This window comes from Dendrobates tinctorius, unplaced genomic scaffold, assembly GCF_039654945.1.
Source record: "Dendrobates tinctorius isolate UK_male_01 unplaced genomic scaffold, ASM3965494v1 ptg000075l, whole genome shotgun sequence".
Lineage (NCBI taxonomy): Eukaryota > Metazoa > Chordata > Amphibia > Anura > Dendrobatidae > Dendrobates > Dendrobates tinctorius.
In genome coordinates this window covers 12,858,560-12,877,045 of record NW_027361743.1, presented here as the reverse complement: position 1 = coordinate 12,877,045, position 18,486 = coordinate 12,858,560, and the positions used below count along the sequence as shown (strand labels likewise).

Sequence of the window (18,486 nt, the reverse complement as noted above, 5' to 3'; positions counted from 1 at the left end):
GGGGTTTCCCTGGTTACAAATTCATAATCCAGTTTTGGATTGGAATTCTGTGTCTGTGGTGAGTTGGGGTTGTCGGTGTGCCTTTAGTGAGGCTCCGGTGTTTTCCACCTCTCCTCAGTCGCATGATGTTCCTGATTATTTGGCGGACTTTTATGATGTATTTAGTGAGAATGAGTCTGCGTCTCTGCCTCCTCATAGGAGTTATGACTGTGCAATTGAACTGAGCCCGGGGTGTAAATTTCCCAAGGGTCGGCTCTTCAATTTATCTGTACCCGAGCACGAGGCTATGCGATCCTATATTAAGGAGGCGTTGGAGAAGGGTCATATTAGACCATCCTCTTCACCCTTAGGTGCTGGGTTTTTTTTTGTAGCCAAAAAGGATGGATCATTAAGATCTTGTATTGATTATCGTGCCCTCAACAAAATTACTGTTAAATATCAGTATCCGTTACCCCTGATTTCTGATCTATTCTCCAGAGTTAAAGGTGCTTGGTGGTTTACCAAGCTTGACCTCAGGGGGGCGTATAATCTTATTCGCATTAAGCATGGGGATGAATGGAAGACGGCGTTTAATACTCCGGAGGGACATTTTGAGTACCTGGTGATGCCTTTTGGGCTCACTAATGCCCCTTCTGTCTTCCAGTGCTTCATGAACGATATTTTCCGAGATTTTGTCGATACATTTTTGATTATCTATCTGGATGATATTTTGATCTTCTCAAGGATTGGGATTCTCATGTGGAACATATTCGGACTGTGTTCTGGATCTTGAGGGAGAATTCCCTGTATGTCAAAGGATCTAAATGCCTTTTTGGAGTACAGAGGATTTCTTTTTTGGGATTTATTTTGTCCCCGTCAACTATTGAAATGGACCCGGCCAAGGTACAGGCCATTTACGATTGGGTTCAGCCCACTTCTTTGAAGGCCCTCCAGAAGTTTTTGGGTTTTGCTAATTTTTATCGGAAATTTATAGCAAAATTTTCTAGTATTGCCAAGCCATTGACTGATTTGACTAAGAAGGGTGCTAATGTGTTAAATTGGTCTCCGGAGGCTGTTTCTTCCTTTCAGGAGCTGAAGCGAAGATTCACCTCCACCCCGGTTTTGCGGCAACCTGATGTCTCACTTCCGTTCCAGGTAGAGGTGGATGCTTCTGAGATTGGTGCAGGAGCTGTTTTGTCCCAAAAGGATCCTGTAACATCTAAAATGAATCCCTGTGCTTTCTTTTCCCGAAAGTTCTCTCCATCTGAACGTAACTATGATGTGGGGAATCGGGAACTGTTGGCCATGAAATGGGCATTTGAGGAGTGGAGACATTGGTTGGAGGGAGCTAAGCATCAAGTCGTGGTCCTCACTGACCACAAGAATTTGATTTACATAGAGTCGGCTAAGCGCTTGAACCCTAGACAGGCTAGGTGGGCCTTGTTTTTTTACACATTTTGATTTTGTGGTTTCTTTTCTTCCTGGAACTAAGAATGTCAAGACAGACGCCCTCTCTAGGAGCTTCCTTGCTGATTCTCCTGTGGTGACCAAGCCTGCTACCATCTTAGGCAAAGGGGCAGTTCTTTCTGCCATCTCGCCCGATTTGAGACGTGCTCTGGAAGAGTTCCAGGAGGACAAACCTGAGCGTTGTCCCAGTGGAAAGTTGTATGTTCCTGACCAGTGGAAGAAGAGAGTGATGTCTGAAGTTCATTGCTCTGCTTTGGCTGGTCATCCAGGTATTTTTGGTACTAGAGATCTGGTGAGTCGGTCTTTTTGGTGGCCCTCCTTGTCTCGTGATGTCAGGAATTTTGTGCAGTCCTGTGGGACGTGCTCCCGGTCTAAATCGTGTTCTCGCTCTAGTGGGTTGTTGATGCCTTTGCCTGTCCCCAAGAGGCCATGGACCCATATTTCAATGGATTTCATCTCTGATATGCCTGTCTCTCAAAGGATGACTGTTATTTGGGTGATTTGTGATAGGTTCTCTAAGATGGTTCATCTTGTACCACTCCCTAAGTTGCCGTCTTCCTCTGAGTTGGTGCCCCTGTTTTTGCAACAGGTGGTTCGCTTGCACAGGATTCCTGAGAACATTGTATCTGACAGAGGAGTTCAGTTTGTGTCTAGATTTTGGAGAACTTTCTGTTCCAAGCTGGGAATTCAGTTGTCCTTCTCCTCTGCTTTTCACCCTCAGACCAATGGGCAGACAGAGAGAACAAACCAGACCTTGGAGTCATATTTGAGATGTTTTATTTCTGCTGATCAGGATGATTGGGTTTCATTTTTGCCCTTGGCCGAATTTGCTTTAAATAATAGGGCTAGTTCTGCCACTTTGATGTCACCTTTTTTTTGTAACTTTGGGTTTCATCCTCGATTTTCTTCAGGGCAGGTGGAGCCCTCTGCCTGCCCAGGTGTTGACACTGTGGTGGAGAGAATGCACCAGATCTGGGACCAAGTGGTGGATAAGTTCTCTCTCTCCCAGGAAAAGGCCCAGCGGTTTTCCAACCGACATAGGACCATTGGTCCCCAGTTTAAGGTTGGTGATATGGTGTGGTTATCATCAAAAAATATTGCTATGAAGGTGGCTTCTCCTAAGTTTAAGCCTAGATTTATTGGACCTTACAAGATTTTGGAGATTATTAATCCGGTCTCTTTTTGTTTGGCTCTTCCTGTCACATTTAAAATCCATAATGTGTTCCATAAATCTTTGTTGAAGAGGTTTGTTGAACCTGTTGTTCCGGGGGTGGCACCTCCAGACCCTGTATTGGTTGAAGGTAACATGGAACATGAGGTAGAGAAAGTACTGGATTCCCGTCTGGCTAGACGGAGACTCCAGTATTTGGTTAAGTGGAAGGGTTATGGGGGGCGTGGCCTAGCGCACGATGTGAGAGGACGTGCAGAGGAGCTCTCCTGCCACAATCTCCCTGATTATAGCTATTTGCAGCGCCGCCGAACGCTGAAATTCCCCCACGGAGTGTGCAGAAACCTGGGGAGTAGCAGGGAGTAGAGTGCGGTCGGGTGGAGAAGAGCCCCGCAGCAGGATGACGCGCAGGAGACAGAAGGAGCTGGCAGCGTCTGGAAATGCTCAGGCCCAAGATGGCACCGAGGCTGCAGAGGAGGCGGCAAGGGCGAGCGCGGCATATCAGAGGAAGATGGAGGTGATCGCTCGGCTGGAACGCTTTGCAAGGTCAGAGGAGGCTGCTAATGAGCGGTCAGAGGCTGAAGGGGAGAGACCTGACCCAGAACATGTCCCTGGGACACAGCAGGAAGGAGGGGGCCAGCCACAGAGTGGTGGGGAGGAATGGAGATCCCCTGAGGTGGCTGCATGTACTGGCCAGCTTGAGCAGCCGGACACACTGGATGTAGCAGAGCCGACGATCAAGGACATATTCTCTGTGGTAATGTACAACAAATCTGCCCTTGCAGCTCTGAATGGTCGTGTGGATGATTTAAAGGGGGAGATGGCTGCGATTAACGCTGCAGTGCGCAAAGTTGAACAGAGAGTGGAGGTGGTGGAAGAACGTGTGGGAAGTGCGGAGGACCAGGTTAATGAACTGTTGAAAAGGGAAAAGAAGTATATGCAACGTATAGCTGAGCTGGAATTTAAAACTGATGATTTGGAGAACCGCTCCCGCAGGAGTAACTTGAGGATTGTGGGGGTGCCAGAAAAAGCAGAGGGCAATAATCCCACTGAGTACATTGAGTCATGGTTGAAAAATACTATGGGAGGGGATAGCCTTACCAAAATGTTTTCTGTTGAAAGAGCGCATCGGGTGCCCACCAGACCCCTGCCCCCAGGATCAGCTCCAAGAGTCATTTTGGCTAAAGTTTTGAATTATAGAGACAGAGACACTCTGCTGAGGAAAGCCAGGACCCATGCGGAACTTACCATAGATGGCAATCGCATCTCCATTTACCCAGATTATTCTGCAGCAGTCCAGAAGCTCCGGATGACGTTTGGAGAAGTTAAAAGAAGACTACGAGACAGATGTGCGCTACTCGATGATCTACCCAGCTAAACTGAGAGTCGCAGCTTTGGACCGGGTGCACTTTTTTCAGAACCCAGAGGAGGCGACACTCTGGCTTGACTCTAATATACAAAATATCAGAGCGGGACGGACCCGTTGAAGCATGCTCTGAGTGATGTTGAAACAGTGACTAACTGTGATTTAGTTTGAAATTACTAAGTTAATGGTCATCTTTGAGATGAAGCAATGCCATGTTGGTTTAAGAAGGTTGTGTTCGGCGGCGCAACGCTTATTGCAGTTGGATTAATGTGGACGGGAGGGTAGTTGGAATACAGAGCTTGTATCGTTAGGCTGTTAAAACGCCCTACTGGTTCTCAAATAGAGAGGGAGAGAGAATTCTTATCAGCTTAAAGGCTGTGGGAGACAACTAATTTTTTGGGAGGGGGGGGGGGGAGGGGAGTTTATTCCAGTTGGGAAGTTGAGAAAGGGGGTAGAGGTGGGGAGGTGGGGGGGAGGATCGAGATTCTACCTATAACGTGTCTAATGTTTGGGATTGCAACATATTATGGGGGATAGAATTAAGATTCTAAGCTGGAACGTTAGGGGTCTCGCTAACGCTTCAAAACGGGTTGCAATTTTACAATATCTGCTGAAGCTGAGGCCCTCAGTGATTTGCCTCCAAGAGACACACCTGGTAGAGGATAAAGTCGCAATGCTACAAAAAAGATGGGTGAGGAAGGCTTATCACTCAACGTATTCGGCCTATGCAAGGGGAGTGTCGGTGTTAATCCACAATTCTACTCCATACGAAGAAGTGGAGGCTATAATAGATAGGGACGGGCAATACGTGTTTATTGTATGCAGAATTTTGAATAGATTATTGTGTATTGTGTATATCCCTCCACTAGAGTTGAGCGACTTTTGGTTTTTTAGGGTCGAGTTTCGTTTCGTGAAACCCGACTTTTCCAAAAGTCGGGTCGAGCAAGATCGTCCGATTATAGGGAAAAGTCGGGGTCGTCCCGAAACACGAAACCCAATGTAAGTCAATGGGGAATAAAAGTCGGCAGTGAGAGCAGGACAGGAAACACACCTACAGTGCCCATTTGAATGCCAAAAGCATCAATTCTTCTTACTTAAGCTTGTCAACCTTAATTAACTTCATAATACAAGTTACGCACTGAAAAATGGGGGTTATTTGGCTAAAGTTGTGGGGGGGGGTAGGGCTGGCTCCAGGTTTTCATGTGCCCTGGGCGAAAGAGCGCCCCTTTAACACATACCACAACTCATCATGCTCCGATACGGCAGAGAAATAGCGGTATAGTACAATGAAAAATACTTCACTTTTTACATCTCATGACGAGGCCCATCTATTTCTCCATACAGAATCATTGGTCCCATATAATGTTTGAAACAGTATATGATGAGCTCCACATAATGCTACAGTATATGTTGGTCCCCATGGATGAAGCTCCAATGTCTTATGGGCCCAAATAATGCTCCAAACATAATGGGCCCCATTTCTAATGCTCTAGTGTATAATGGGCCCTGTAAATGCTGCTCCAGTGTCTGATGTCCACCTTTGGAATGTTCCAATGTATGGTGGGCCCCATCTATCATTCTCCAGAGTATAGTGCTCCCCAAAAATTGCTGTCCCAACATTGAAAACAATCAAATAAGTCTGCTCGCTAGGGAATCCCTGTACTAGTCTGGACTCCTCGTCGTCCCCATCTTCCATCTCACTGCACAGTATTTCAACCTTGCAAGTGCTGTGATCCTGAGCAAGCAGGGGGGGCCCACTCGTTGGCGACGGCACTGGCACAGGGCCCCTGATAGTACGGTGGTCTGTCTGATGGCGGGTGGGCCGAACCTGCACTTTCATCTGCAGCTTCCTCTTTGTCACCGTGTAAGATGGAACTGTATATGGGAAGGGTAACCTGAGTTTCATCAGGGTCAGATTCAGGCCGTGTAGCGTGCGAGGGGAATGTAGTGGTCTGGGTCAATGTACCATCAGATTCATCGAGCAGTGGCTGGGCATCAGTGCACTTGTGTCGCCCCCAGGAGTACGGTCGCCACAGTGGCATTACCTTCCTCCTAGGGAGTGTGATGTCATGCTTGGGAGCAACGAAGGATCTCTCTAGCAGGTTAACTGATTGGGCGGCGTTATTCCCACAAGTCATGACCCTCCAAACAGCGTTCATGAAGGCAAAGTGTTTGTTTTACGTGGGCAGTATGGTTGCAAAGCTGAACCTTAAAGGAATGTCCAGAAGGGCACCACCAGGAGTGGAGCCTACTGCGTAATTTGACTCAACACGGGCAACCTCAACCATGCCAGCTACAGAACAGATGCACACATTGCAAGCTTAATTCCGTTAACGAACGAGACTCCGTCATGCCCCGCGGTCCGAGTCCGGCTTACTAGAGGGACACGTGAGGCTCTGGCACATGAGATTGGCCAATAACTGGTGTGTCATGCCCTTACATGTCCGTGGCTGCATGTGCGCTACACTGAAAAGGCCAGCGTTTGTCGCTTACAGGTGCAGATAACCCGCTGAACAACGTTAGTGATGGGGATCTGTGATTACAATTATTACCCGCGAACGATGATTTCCCAGTAAGTGCAGGTCAACCGCAGTTCCGGAATTAGGCCTAACCGTCATTCCTGAAAAAATTAAAAACTTACGTGTGCAAACCACAGGTGCTGTAGCTTGCTTAACAGCTCGCCAGCCGTTCTCACGCCCAGTATGGATTACACGTGATTGCACAAAGGTGAGAAAGGGTACCGTATCCCCAGATAACATGTATGGATAGCGTACACATTCAAAATATATGTCTATGCATCAGGAGGCAGGCTCAGACGGTGTTAGGCCCAGTATGGATTGCACGTGATTGCACAAAGGTTAGAAAGGGTACCGTATCCCCGGATAACATGTATGGATAGCGTACACATTCAAAATATATGTCTATACATCAGGAGGCAGGCTCAGACGGTGTTAGGCCCAGTATGGATTTCACGTGATTGCACAAAGGTTAGAAAGGGTACCGTATCCCCAGATAACATGTATGGATAGCATAGTGTACACATTCAAAATATATGTCTATACATCAGGAGGCAGGCTCAGACGGTGTTAGGCCCAGTATGGATTGCACGTGATTGCACAAAGGTTAGAAAGGGTACCGTATCCCCGGATAACATGTATGGATAGCGTACACATTCAAAATATATGTCTATACATCAGGAGGCAGGCTCAGACGGTGTTAGGCCCAGTATGGATTGCACAAAGGTTAGAAAGGGAACCGTATCCCCGGATAACATGTATGGATAGTGTACACATTCAAAATATATGTCTATACATCAGGAGGCAGGCTCAGACGGTGTCAGGCACAGTATGGATTTGACGGCCCAGATTACACAGCGGAGGAGCAGGGAGAGGTAAAGATTGCAAATGCTGGGGCCCTGCCCAAGCAAGGGGGGCCCACTCGTGGGCGTCGGTACTGGCACTGGGCCCCTCATAGTACGGCGGTGTGTCTGACGGCGGGTGTGCACCACCACCATCAGAGACACTTGATTGCACTATGAGGGACCCTGTGCCAGTGCCCGCGCCCAAGAGTCGGCCTACCCACCTGTCCAGGGCAACGGCACTCGCACGGTGTCGTGCGCTAGGTGGTGACCCCGGGGGGAGGCAGCACAGTTAGGGAGTTTTAGAAAGTGGCATATGTTGATGTTGGACATTCAGCTGATGCAAAAGGCGAAATAGGTGAAGTCCCAGGAAGAGGTGGACCAAAGCAAGCCATTTTTCTGTCACCCTATGTGTCATCAGGGGAAGGTGGGACAAAATCCTTGGAAACCCATGCATGGTTCATTTTAATGAAGGTTAGATCATCCACATTTTGGGTTGACAGACGGGTCCTTTTTTCTGTCAGGATTGATCCAGCTGCACTGAAGACTCTTTCCGATAGCACACTTGCAGCTGGGCAAGCGAGCTCCTGTAAGGCATATTGGGCCAATTCAGGCCAGGTGTCCAGTTTAGCGGCCCAATAGTCAAAGGGGAATGACCTGTGTGGGAGATCATCGATATGGGAGGAAAAGTAGTTTGTAACCATAGTTGACAACTGCTGTCTCCTGTCACTTTCCATCGATGCAGTATTACCAGTTGTGTGAGCGGTATTTGAAAAATCAGTCCACAACATTGTCATGAAACCCCTGTCTCCAACGCCACTTCTGCTGTGTGCACCACAAACACCTCTGCCAAGCTGCCCCCGGCCCGTACGGCTCGTGTGAGAACCATCACCGCTGCTGTGTGCTGGGAATGCCTCAAGCAACCGATTTACCAGAGTTGCTTGTTTATTAGCCAATATTAGGTCAAGGTTCTCCTGTGGCATGATGTTTTGTAATTTGCCTTTATAGCGTGGATCCAGGATGCTGGCCAACCAGTAGTCGTCATCGTTCATCATTTTGGCAATGCGGGGGTCCCTTTTTAGGATCCGCAAGGCATAATCTGACATGTGGGCCAATGTTCCCGGTGTCAATGATGCACTGCAAGTGCTGGTTGGAGGAGCACTTTCTGGCAAATCCACATCCCTCCAGTCACGCACAAACCCTGTACCAGACCTTGCCACGCCAACATTTTCACTTGCCCCACGAGATGCATCCTCCTCCCCTAAGTAATCATCCCCATCATCATCCTCCTCCTCCTCTTCTTCCTCCACCTCGTCCAGGAGAGGTCCCTGAGCAGACAATGGCTGAATGTCATCAAGGATTCCCTCCTCCTCTTCCTCCTCATCAACATTGGCTGCAGACGCCTGCTCCTTAAGGTGCGTCAAAGTTTGCATGAGCAGACGCATAAGTGGGATGCTCATGCTTAGGATGGCGTCGTCTGCGCTTACTGTAGAAAAATATATATATATATCTTCTTGCACGGTTGAGAATCAAAAAGTAAAAGCAATGTTGAGGATAAAATAAATCTTGTTTTTAATTATTCATTTCAAAAAGTGATTACAAAAATGAAGAAAAGTAAGTTCATGACATGCAGTAATTATTTGAAGAGAAAACGAGCATTGTTCTTACATATAGTCTTGAACAGCTGTGTTGTCCGGGTGTTGCCAGGAGTCTCAAGGGATATGAGATCTCCTGAACAAGAGTTAGACCGGCTTTATATACTATTCTGCCCTATAAACTATAACCACATATGGTGGCTTGCCACTATGTTCAGAAGTTCTTCCATATTAAGTGAACCGTAGTTATTTTAACAATATGTATACAGTTATTTATGCATTACCTTAGTCTGAGATATTTAAGCCTAAAGTCTGAGATCTTTAGAACCATTCATTATCTCTAAATAGTCACATTTTGACAGCTTTGACTATTTTGACCTATACATTTGACAAGAGAGACAGCTGTGTGAGCCAAGGAATCCAGAATAGCTCAGTCACACTCTAACCAGAGCCTCTGCTAGCTGGACTAGACTCTGTATATTTTTTTATTATAGAAATACTGATATTTTACAGTCCCCCCTGATTATGATTTGAGACATATCATAATCAATCCTAACTCATTCTCTCACCATTCGTATCACATTCATTCTTTATTCTGAAAACCTTGTATCAACATCTGCCTTGAATGTCATCTGAATTTTCAAACCTATTGTAAAAACAAAAATTAGATCAGAGAGTTATATTTTTTTCATTTTAACATCTCTCTTAAAATATCATCTTCCTTTTTCATTTCTATCTTTATATTCTTATAAATTCTCCTAATTTTACACATAATAATTATTTGATATATTATACACAGCAAAACTATGATAAATAAAATAACGATCGGATTAGACAATACATTTCCTGCTGCCATTTTCGCTGAAGACTGTGACCAACTAGTTACAGATTTTCCTAAATTTCTCCACCAAGATGAGCCTGACATACTCGTCCATTCATGTTCAATATCATTTAGATTACCTTGTTCATGTCTAAATACAATTTCAGCTTCTTTTAATTGTTTTGTCAGCAGATTTAATAAACCCTTGTCTTTCTTTATTTCATTTGTCCACAAATCCCAAGGGAATTTATTGACTTGTGACAAATTGAACTGGATCGGAAGGATTTTCAGACGTCTTGAGCCTATTGACGTAATATTAATACTTCCTTCCTTCTTTGTGAGAGTTTTAACATTTCCCTCAATACAATATAAACCCATTGTCAGATTTTCGACATGTACACAAGATGAGAAGAATGCAGAAACTGCTTCTCTTCCTGACATGACTTGGAAACAAGTTTTGTTAGCGCTTACTGGTGTCACCAAGTCATGTATCGTGTGGACATTCTCAACTCTGGCATAACAAGAAGTATGATTATGGAAACATGAATGATAAATGACTTTATCCTGTCCAGGTAGACACATTACCTTGGAAACAAAATTTAAGCATGACGAAATGTCTAATTGTTCAATGTTTGTACCATCAAATGCAAAATCTGTGTACTGTAATTGATAATATAACAATTGTGTAGGGCTGACAGGAATTCCCAGAACACCTATAGGAACCAGGGTTTCTTCTCTTCCTGACACTGGAATCAGTGATGTTCCTACACAAATGTTCTGTTCACATCCTAACCACTTATTTACCCACAAATCTGTATGGTTTAACGCAAAGTTATATTCTATGGGCAAATTTCTTATTAGCCCTAAAGGGGTAATTCCACTTTGTAAGGCTTGTGCAATCATTTTCAGATTGGTGGAATATTCAATCTGAATTTCTAGACATGTTTTGGCCACTTGAGATTCCTGTTCACTTTCCATTAAAGCTAAAGTAGCATCCTGAAGATGTGATACAGAAGATCCCAATACAGTAGCAGTGTTCAAAACCATCTTTTCAAGGACTTGATTCAAACTTTTCTGAATCTTTACCCCTTTTCCTCCAATATACCCAATATTTTCCAGATCTGATTTAAGTGTATGAATGTCCATAGTGTTAATTAAACTTCCTACTGTTCCTAATCCCCCCAAAATACCTTCAAACACTCCCCTCTTACTTCTAACCTGTGTTGAAGTTCTTTTCCCAAACCATTGTTCTATTCCCATCTCCATGTTAGTGAGATGTGGTTGACACTGGGGATATCTAGAAGAGATTTTCCAGTTAGACATGTTAAAGGTCCATACCATGGTCAGAAACACTCCATCTCGTAACAGAGGTTTAGTTTGGAACTGATTGATCTGAAAAGGAGTAGATGGTTGAAATCTTGTCTGTGTGCATACATTATCTACTGCTGACCATATATTTACCTTTACATCTCTACATTGTTTGTAGTTATATTTCGTTAAAATGCAACATTGGTAAAGTCCAGAATCCTTAGGAGATGGATTATCTACAGAAAAAATAAAATCCTTATTTAACCATCTCACGTTACCGGATTGACCTCTGTGTATAACATTTGTTGGACCATTTGAAAAACTTCCCAAAAATGATTTATCTTTGGTCCATATTAACAAAGATTCTGAAGGTAGCTCTAACCTCGTGCTGCATTTTAGTAATAAAGGAGACATATTTTCTTGACTATATACTGCTTGTGGTGTAACCCTTACTTCTGGAGCTATAGTATTTGAAACTGTAAAAACTACAGATACCTGTACTTGTACTGGTTCTCTGGTTATCTGAAAATTCCATGTTTTTACCCAATCCTCGTCTCCTTCTGTAATAGAAAGAAATGAAGGATCTAAAACTTTCCCAAAAAGTTGTGTCCTTAACCAAGCATCTGTTTTGGATGTTTCAACTTTCCCTTTTGCGATCATATCATTTGTAATGTCGCCTGACCACACAGCTCTCTCTTCACCTCTTATCTCTATATTCCAGAATAACACATCTGTAGGACTACATTCCCATGTGCCTGTCTTATTATTGTGTATATAATCTCCTTGTAACTGTGTGAACTTCGTCTTAGGTCCTGTGGCTGCATGTAATATTATGTCAGTGTCATGTATGAAGTGTAGCTCAATACAGCATTTTGCACCAAAACCCATGCAAATGTTTCCAGTAATATCTACTGAATCGTCCGGTATGTCCTCATCTATTAAGCTTTGTAGATTCGTTCCTCTTGGTTTCCTTGGATGTAAAGTTCCTTTGAAAAGTTCCTTCACTTCACTAGTATTTGTTCCATGGTGTGAAATATCTTCAGCGTAGATCACAGTTGAAACAGTACAAAACAGCAGAAATGTGATTCCCATCAGATAGTAGCTTTTCCTGGGAAATTTCTTTTTCTCCTGAAGGATTGGTGTTGAATCCCTTCCATAAAGGACGTGGAGTTTCGTATTCCAGTTCTTATTGGAATCCATTTCTTCCTAAAAGAAATGCAGTATCATTATTTTGCAATATACAGTTTGCATTGATCAACATGTACCCACAATTTTTGTTGTCTGCGGGTATTTTTAACCACCTTAGATGCTCGTTGCACAAGTATCATCACTTGTCCCATGGTTTCGATAATTTCAAAGGGACCTTCCCAATTATTTTCCCAAGGTCCATTCTTCCTGAAAGTTTTAATCATCACTAGAGCCCCTTTCTTGAATTTGGATACATATGGTGGCTCCATTCTCTGCATTCTTGATGCAGCATGTGGAAGAATCGTTTTCAAATTTTCCTGTAACAATTGCAACCATTTGGACCTTGCAACAGCATCTTTTTGTGGTGTAGACAAAAATGGTTCATGAGGAAAAATCAATGGCATTTTTCTTCCTGTCATCAGTTCAAAAGGAGTAAACTGAGTTGTGGCAGAGGTTGTTCCTCTTACACTCAACAGTACAAAAGGTACTGCATCAACCCAAGTATTGCCTTTGTCCAATAACATCTTGGCAATTCTGGATTTTATTGTTCTATTCATCCTTTCCACAATACCAGCAGACTGTGGATGGTAGGGTACATGAAACTGCTGCCGTACCCCTAGAATAGCACAAACGGCTTGCATGATTTTTCCTGTAAAGTGACTTCCTCGATCAGAGGTGATCATTCTTGGGATCCCCCAAGTACAAAAGACATGATTAACTAATGCTCTAGCTGTAGACAAAGCATCATCTTTCCTGACAGGTAAAATTTCAACCCACTTAGAAAAAACATCTATCACAACCAATGCATACCTGAGACCATTTTTACCTGATGGTAACGGTCCAATGTAGTCGATTTGTAACGTAGACCATGGACCATCTGCAGGTGCGAATCGGAGTAGTGGCGGTTTCTGTCCTTTTGGTCTTGGATTAATTTGGGCACAAATGAGACATGATTGAACAACACTTTGCACTGTCTCTTCCATCTTTTCCCAGTAAAATTTCTCTCTGAGAATGCCTAACAATTTTTGTTGGCCCAAATGACCCAAACTTTCATGATTGTATTTTGTGAACTCAACCTGTAGATGTCTTGGGACAACAGGACGCAACTCCCCGTTTAAGTCATGACACAAAACCCCGTTTTCACAAACAAAGGGAGGTTTTGGATCAACCCGGGAAGCAACAAGAGATGAGTCTTTTTCTTGTTCTTCCGCAAAAGAAGGGATATGCGTGTCTGTTCTTTGAACTGCTGAAACCTCGAGAGGTTCAGGTTCAAACACCTCTTCTCCTGTCAGGGCTGCCTCTTTGGCTAGCATATCTGCGGTTGCATTTCCAACAGATAATTCATCATCAGATTTTTTATGGGCCGGAACCTTGACAATAGCAAAACCATTAGGGTTTTTTGATGCTATCCTGAAAATTGTCTTCAGTGTGTCACTGTGAACAAGAGTCTTATTAGATGAATCTACATAGCCTCTTTTTTTCCAAACTGACAAGTAATCTGTCAGTGATCTTACAACATAAGAGCTATCGCTGTAGATCACAATGGGACACTGATCATCTGCTTCATTCAGCTGTAGTACCATTTTTACTGCTTCTAGCTCTGCTCTTTGAGCTGAAAAATGACTCGGTAATTTGTGCTTCACAACCTGTCCTCTTTTGGGATAAAAAATGGCATATCCTGAATAATAGTGCCCATCTGAATAGAATCTGGAACCATCTACAAAAATTGGTTCGTCTGTTACCTCTGCTTTCCGTCTGAAAAGTGATGGACTTGGATCCTGAAAAGACTGTAAACAATCATGAGTTTGTCCTTCATATTGCATCAGCTGAGGAAGAACATATTTGGCCTTGTAATCTACCTCAATTTGTTTGGGAGACAATGACAATAACCAATGAGCAAATCTCTGATGTGACACACCTGGGATATTATTCTCAAAGAGAAGTTTTAGTGTAGAGTGAGGAGTTTGCAAAATGATTTTGTTGAACCCGACAATATGTTCGGTTGCTTTGACTGCAAAGTACACACCTACCAAGTGTCTTGCACAGGTCTCAAAACCTTTTTCAACAGGTGAGAGAAGTTTTGAAAAATAGCCCAAAATTCTCCACTCTTCTCCCTGTAATTGCAGTAATACAGCAGAAACAGATGTCTCTGTAGTGTGCACTTGCAAAGCAAATGGAGCCGAAGGATCTACTGTGGACAAAGCAGGTGCATTTTGTAAATTCATTTTCAATTGTTCAAATGAGGTTTGCTGTTCATCACCCCAAGGACCAAAGTAATCACTGTTTTCACCTTTCAAAAGATCATATAAAGGTTTGGCCTTATCTGCAAAATTCTCAATGAAATCCCTTGAATAATTCATAAGACCTAAAAAATATCTCAATGCCTTGTGTGATGTCGGAATTGGTAGGGAAGCAATTGCCTCAATTCTTTCCTGCAGTGGCTGCCTTTTTCCTGGACTCAACAGCACCCCTAAAAATCTGACCTCAGTCTGCATCAATTTGACCTTTTTGGTGTTCAATTTCAACCCTGCATCATGCAGCAACTCAAACAATTCTGTCAGAAGTGAAACATGTGTCTCTTTATCCTCTGTAGACAATAAAATATCATCCACATATTGCAGAATGCAATCAGGCCTCGAAAATCTGGATAATACCTTTGCCAATGCCTGATGAAAAACACTAGGTGACAAATGTGCTCCTTGAGGTAACCTGCAAAACAGATATTGCTCGTCCAAGAAAGTAAATGCAAACTTATACTGACAACTCTTTTCAAGAGGTATACTGAAAAAACCATTACTAATGTCCAGTACAGAGAAGTATTTGGCCTTTGCATTTAACCTTGCCATCATGTCATGAGTATCTGCCACAATTGGTGCGACATTGGGTGTATGCTTATTGAACATCCGTAAATCCAATATCATTCGATAAGAACCATCAGATTTCAAAACACACCACAAAGGATTGTTACTTACAGAATTAGCCTTTCGGATAACACCTTGATCTAACAATTCCTGTATGATCTTTGACATAGAGTCAATTGATTCTGGAGGCAATTTATACTGACGCTGTGGCGGGGGATCACGCCCCTCCACATTCACGATAACGTCTTTCATTGTTCCAACCTGATTCCTGAACTGAGCCCAAAGAGAAGGAAAAAGCTGTACAATTTCTGTCAATACCTTGTCATCATTAGTGTCAGGCCACAAATGGTCAGATGACACCACATCATTCAAGCAAATACTTCCAACATGGCTATAATCATTAGGATCAATGACTACCGGTTTACAACCATTGGAATCTTTCCAGATCACTTGATTTCCTAGGTCAACTACCCATCCGAATTTCTGCATAAAATCTGTGCCAAGTATATTTTCAGAATCACGACAATACCAGATGTCAATTTCTGTTTTGAAAGAACTAGGTATTTCCAAAATCACATTGGGAACTAAGGTTGCTTTAGTTCCACCTTTTCCACTGAAACCGACAATTGTACAAACTGGTGAATCTGGGTTTAGCTTCAAATCAAGGTTTGTAACACTTAACTGAGCTCCTGTGTCAATGAGGAATACAGCATTCTGTCCTGCTAAACTTACTTTGATAAATGGTCTTCGACAGTCATCCAATGTAACTCGAGTCACAAATTCCAATGGATGTGGTTCAGGAATAGTCTGTGATTGTCAGAAAGATGAAGGAGATGGGAGAAGACCTGTGTCCTTTTTAAAAGACCTTGGAATTCTATCCCTTGACTCTGTTTCCTTCACTGTCATTTCTCTGATCTGTCTGATTAATGGTGCATATGGTGACTGTGTTTGTCTGTTGGCAGTATGAGCAGGTGCAGATAATTGTAATGCAGGTGCGGAAGGTGTGGTGTATGATTTTGGCATGAGTCCGTTTTCCCTTCCAAGCTTACCTGTTCCTTGTGTACCCATCTCTGATTCTGCTCTCAAAAATTTCCTGCACTGCCACTTCAAGTGTCCAGGTATACCACAAAAATAACAATGGATATTGTTCCTTTGTGTAGTATTTTTACCTCTATGCTCAATGTAATCCCTGCTCTTGGAGAATACTGTGGCTCTAGGTTTCAGTTGACTGTCTTCCTTCTCATGAACTACCGCTATTTTAGCCTTGACCTGATTTTGTTTCATGGATCTCCTTATTCTGTCAATAAAAACTGTTGCTTCTTGCAATGATGGCTGAGTGTTAGCCAATTGCACTGAGGCAGGATCTAAGTACTTGAACTTCTTTACAAAAAATTTGATCATGGATGCCGGCTCTTCGTGAGGCCTGAGATCCATTACCATCCTATAGGCCTGTTCAAACTTTACCAAAAAAGAGAATGGGTCTTCAGAAATATTTGTTTGTAAACTCCCTAAAATATCAACTGTAGGCATGTCTTCTCCAGTTATAAACAATACTAATTGTCTAAGTCTGTCTTCTTTTGTACTATGTGCCATTTCATTCTCATCATTTAATCTGGGTGTGGTCTGTAATCTTTTTCCCATATGTGAAGGTAACCAAACTTTGAATATTTTATTCTTTTGCTCATCATTCAGATTGTATTTGTCTGTGTTTGATTCAAAAGTGTCCGCATTATAAAAGGCATCCATCTTATCATTGTAATTTGGAATGTCTTTTACAATTTTCATTAGCTGATCGTGTATTTTCAGATTAATGCGTGCTGCTCTGTCATGTAATTTTTTCCGTTGTAATTCTACTGCCTCTAATTCCTCTACTGAAGCATCTGGATTTTGCATATTTGGTACAAATGAAGAGGCAGCAACACTGTCCTCCTGTTTACCTGTTGATCTTGTGTTAACAGAAACCCTCTTTATATCTTGTCGTAATTTAGACAATAACTCTGTCCTGGTATCTATTTGATCTTCCAATTGTTCTATATGTTCTGACAAAATCAAACAATTTGGACAATCAAAGTAATCCCCGTCAGACTCTTGTGTGTCACCTGGTGTGTCAGTGTGATTAATGTCTTGTGTGACAAAGCATGTTTTATAGGTGTTAGGTTCAGTTTTCTCAAAGACTAAGCTATTATACACATGAACTAGCTGCATAACATTCTGAAGTTTCCTTTGTAATTTTCTTACTGAGAAAAACCTTTTGTCAATTTTAACATTTTCTGCCTCACATTGATTATACAAACTAGACCATAATTGGGCATCCGTATGATTATGAACAAACTTGAAATCTATGTTACTTTTCTTAGCATAATCATGTATAAAATCCATTATATTTTTTCCTCACCTATTGAGAGTCTTTCCCGTCAATGGATGGTCCTCTGTGTCCTTATGCAATCCTCAGATCTCCGTCTGGATGAGACGCATGCAGCTCTTTACGATCCTCACCCGTCGTCTTCAGGTTCAGTGTGATTTTTGTGCCGTGAAATAGTGGAATTCCTGAGGAAGCTTGTACAACAGGTGGTTTTTTAGCAGAGTTCGTGCTCCCCCCTTGTACAATCGAGGAAGGAATGCCAGCCAAAATTAGCACAAAAGATCAGTCTGGCTACGGCTCGCCAAAATGTAGAAAAATATATATATATATCTTCTTGCACGGTTGAGAATCAAAAAGTAAAAGCAATGTTGAGGATAAAATAAATCTTGTTTTTAATTATTCATTTCAAAAAGTGATTACAAAAATGAAGAAAAGTAAGTTCATGACATGCAGTAATTATTTGAAGAGAAAACGAGCATTGTTCTTACATATAGTCTTGAACAGCTGTCCGGGTGTTCGAGAGTCTCAAGGGATATGAGATCTCCTGAACAAGAGTTAGACCGGCTTTATATACTATTCTGCCCTATAAACTATAACCACATATGGTGGCTTGCCACTATGTTCAGAAGTTCTTCCATATTAAGTGAACCGTAGTTATTTTAACAATATGTATACAGTTATTTATGCATTACCTTAGTCTGAGATATTTAAGCCTAAAGTCTGAGATCTTTAGAACCATTCATTATCTCTAAATAGTCACATTTTGACAGCTTTGACTATTTTGACCTATACATTTGACAAGAGAGACAGCTGTGTGAGCCAAGGAATCCAGAATAGCTCAGTCACACTCTAACCAGAGCCTCTGCTAGCTGGACTAGACTCTGTATATTTTTTTATTATAGAAATACTGATATTTTACACTTACCAGCCGTGTACATTCCTCAAAACACTGAAGGACTTTACAGAGGTCTTTCAGCTTCGACCACTGCACACCTGTCAACTCCATGTCTGCTC

The 18,486-nt window shown here is 42.7% G+C and overlaps 1 protein-coding gene across 1 annotated transcript; it reads right to left on the bottom strand.

Moving 5' to 3' along the window:
- Positions 1–8,893: 8,893 nt before the first annotated feature.
- Positions 8,894–17,827, bottom strand: LOC141096423 (uncharacterized). The gene is made up of 2 exons (XM_073583001.1): positions 17,506–17,827; positions 8,894–12,267 (listed from the first exon to the last, which is right to left on the bottom strand). Exon 2 carries the CDS (start codon positions 12,259–12,261, stop codon positions 9,622–9,624), a length of 2,640 nt encoding a protein of 879 aa, XP_073439102.1. The 5' UTR covers positions 12,262–12,267; positions 17,506–17,827; the 3' UTR covers positions 8,894–9,621.
- Positions 17,828–18,486: the final 659 nt, after the last annotated feature.

Excerpts from the sequence above, each read along its gene's own strand:
- LOC141096423 (XM_073583001.1), bottom strand. The coding sequence starts at position 12,261 with ATGGATTCCAATAAGAACTGGAATACGAAACTCCACGTCCTTTATGGA.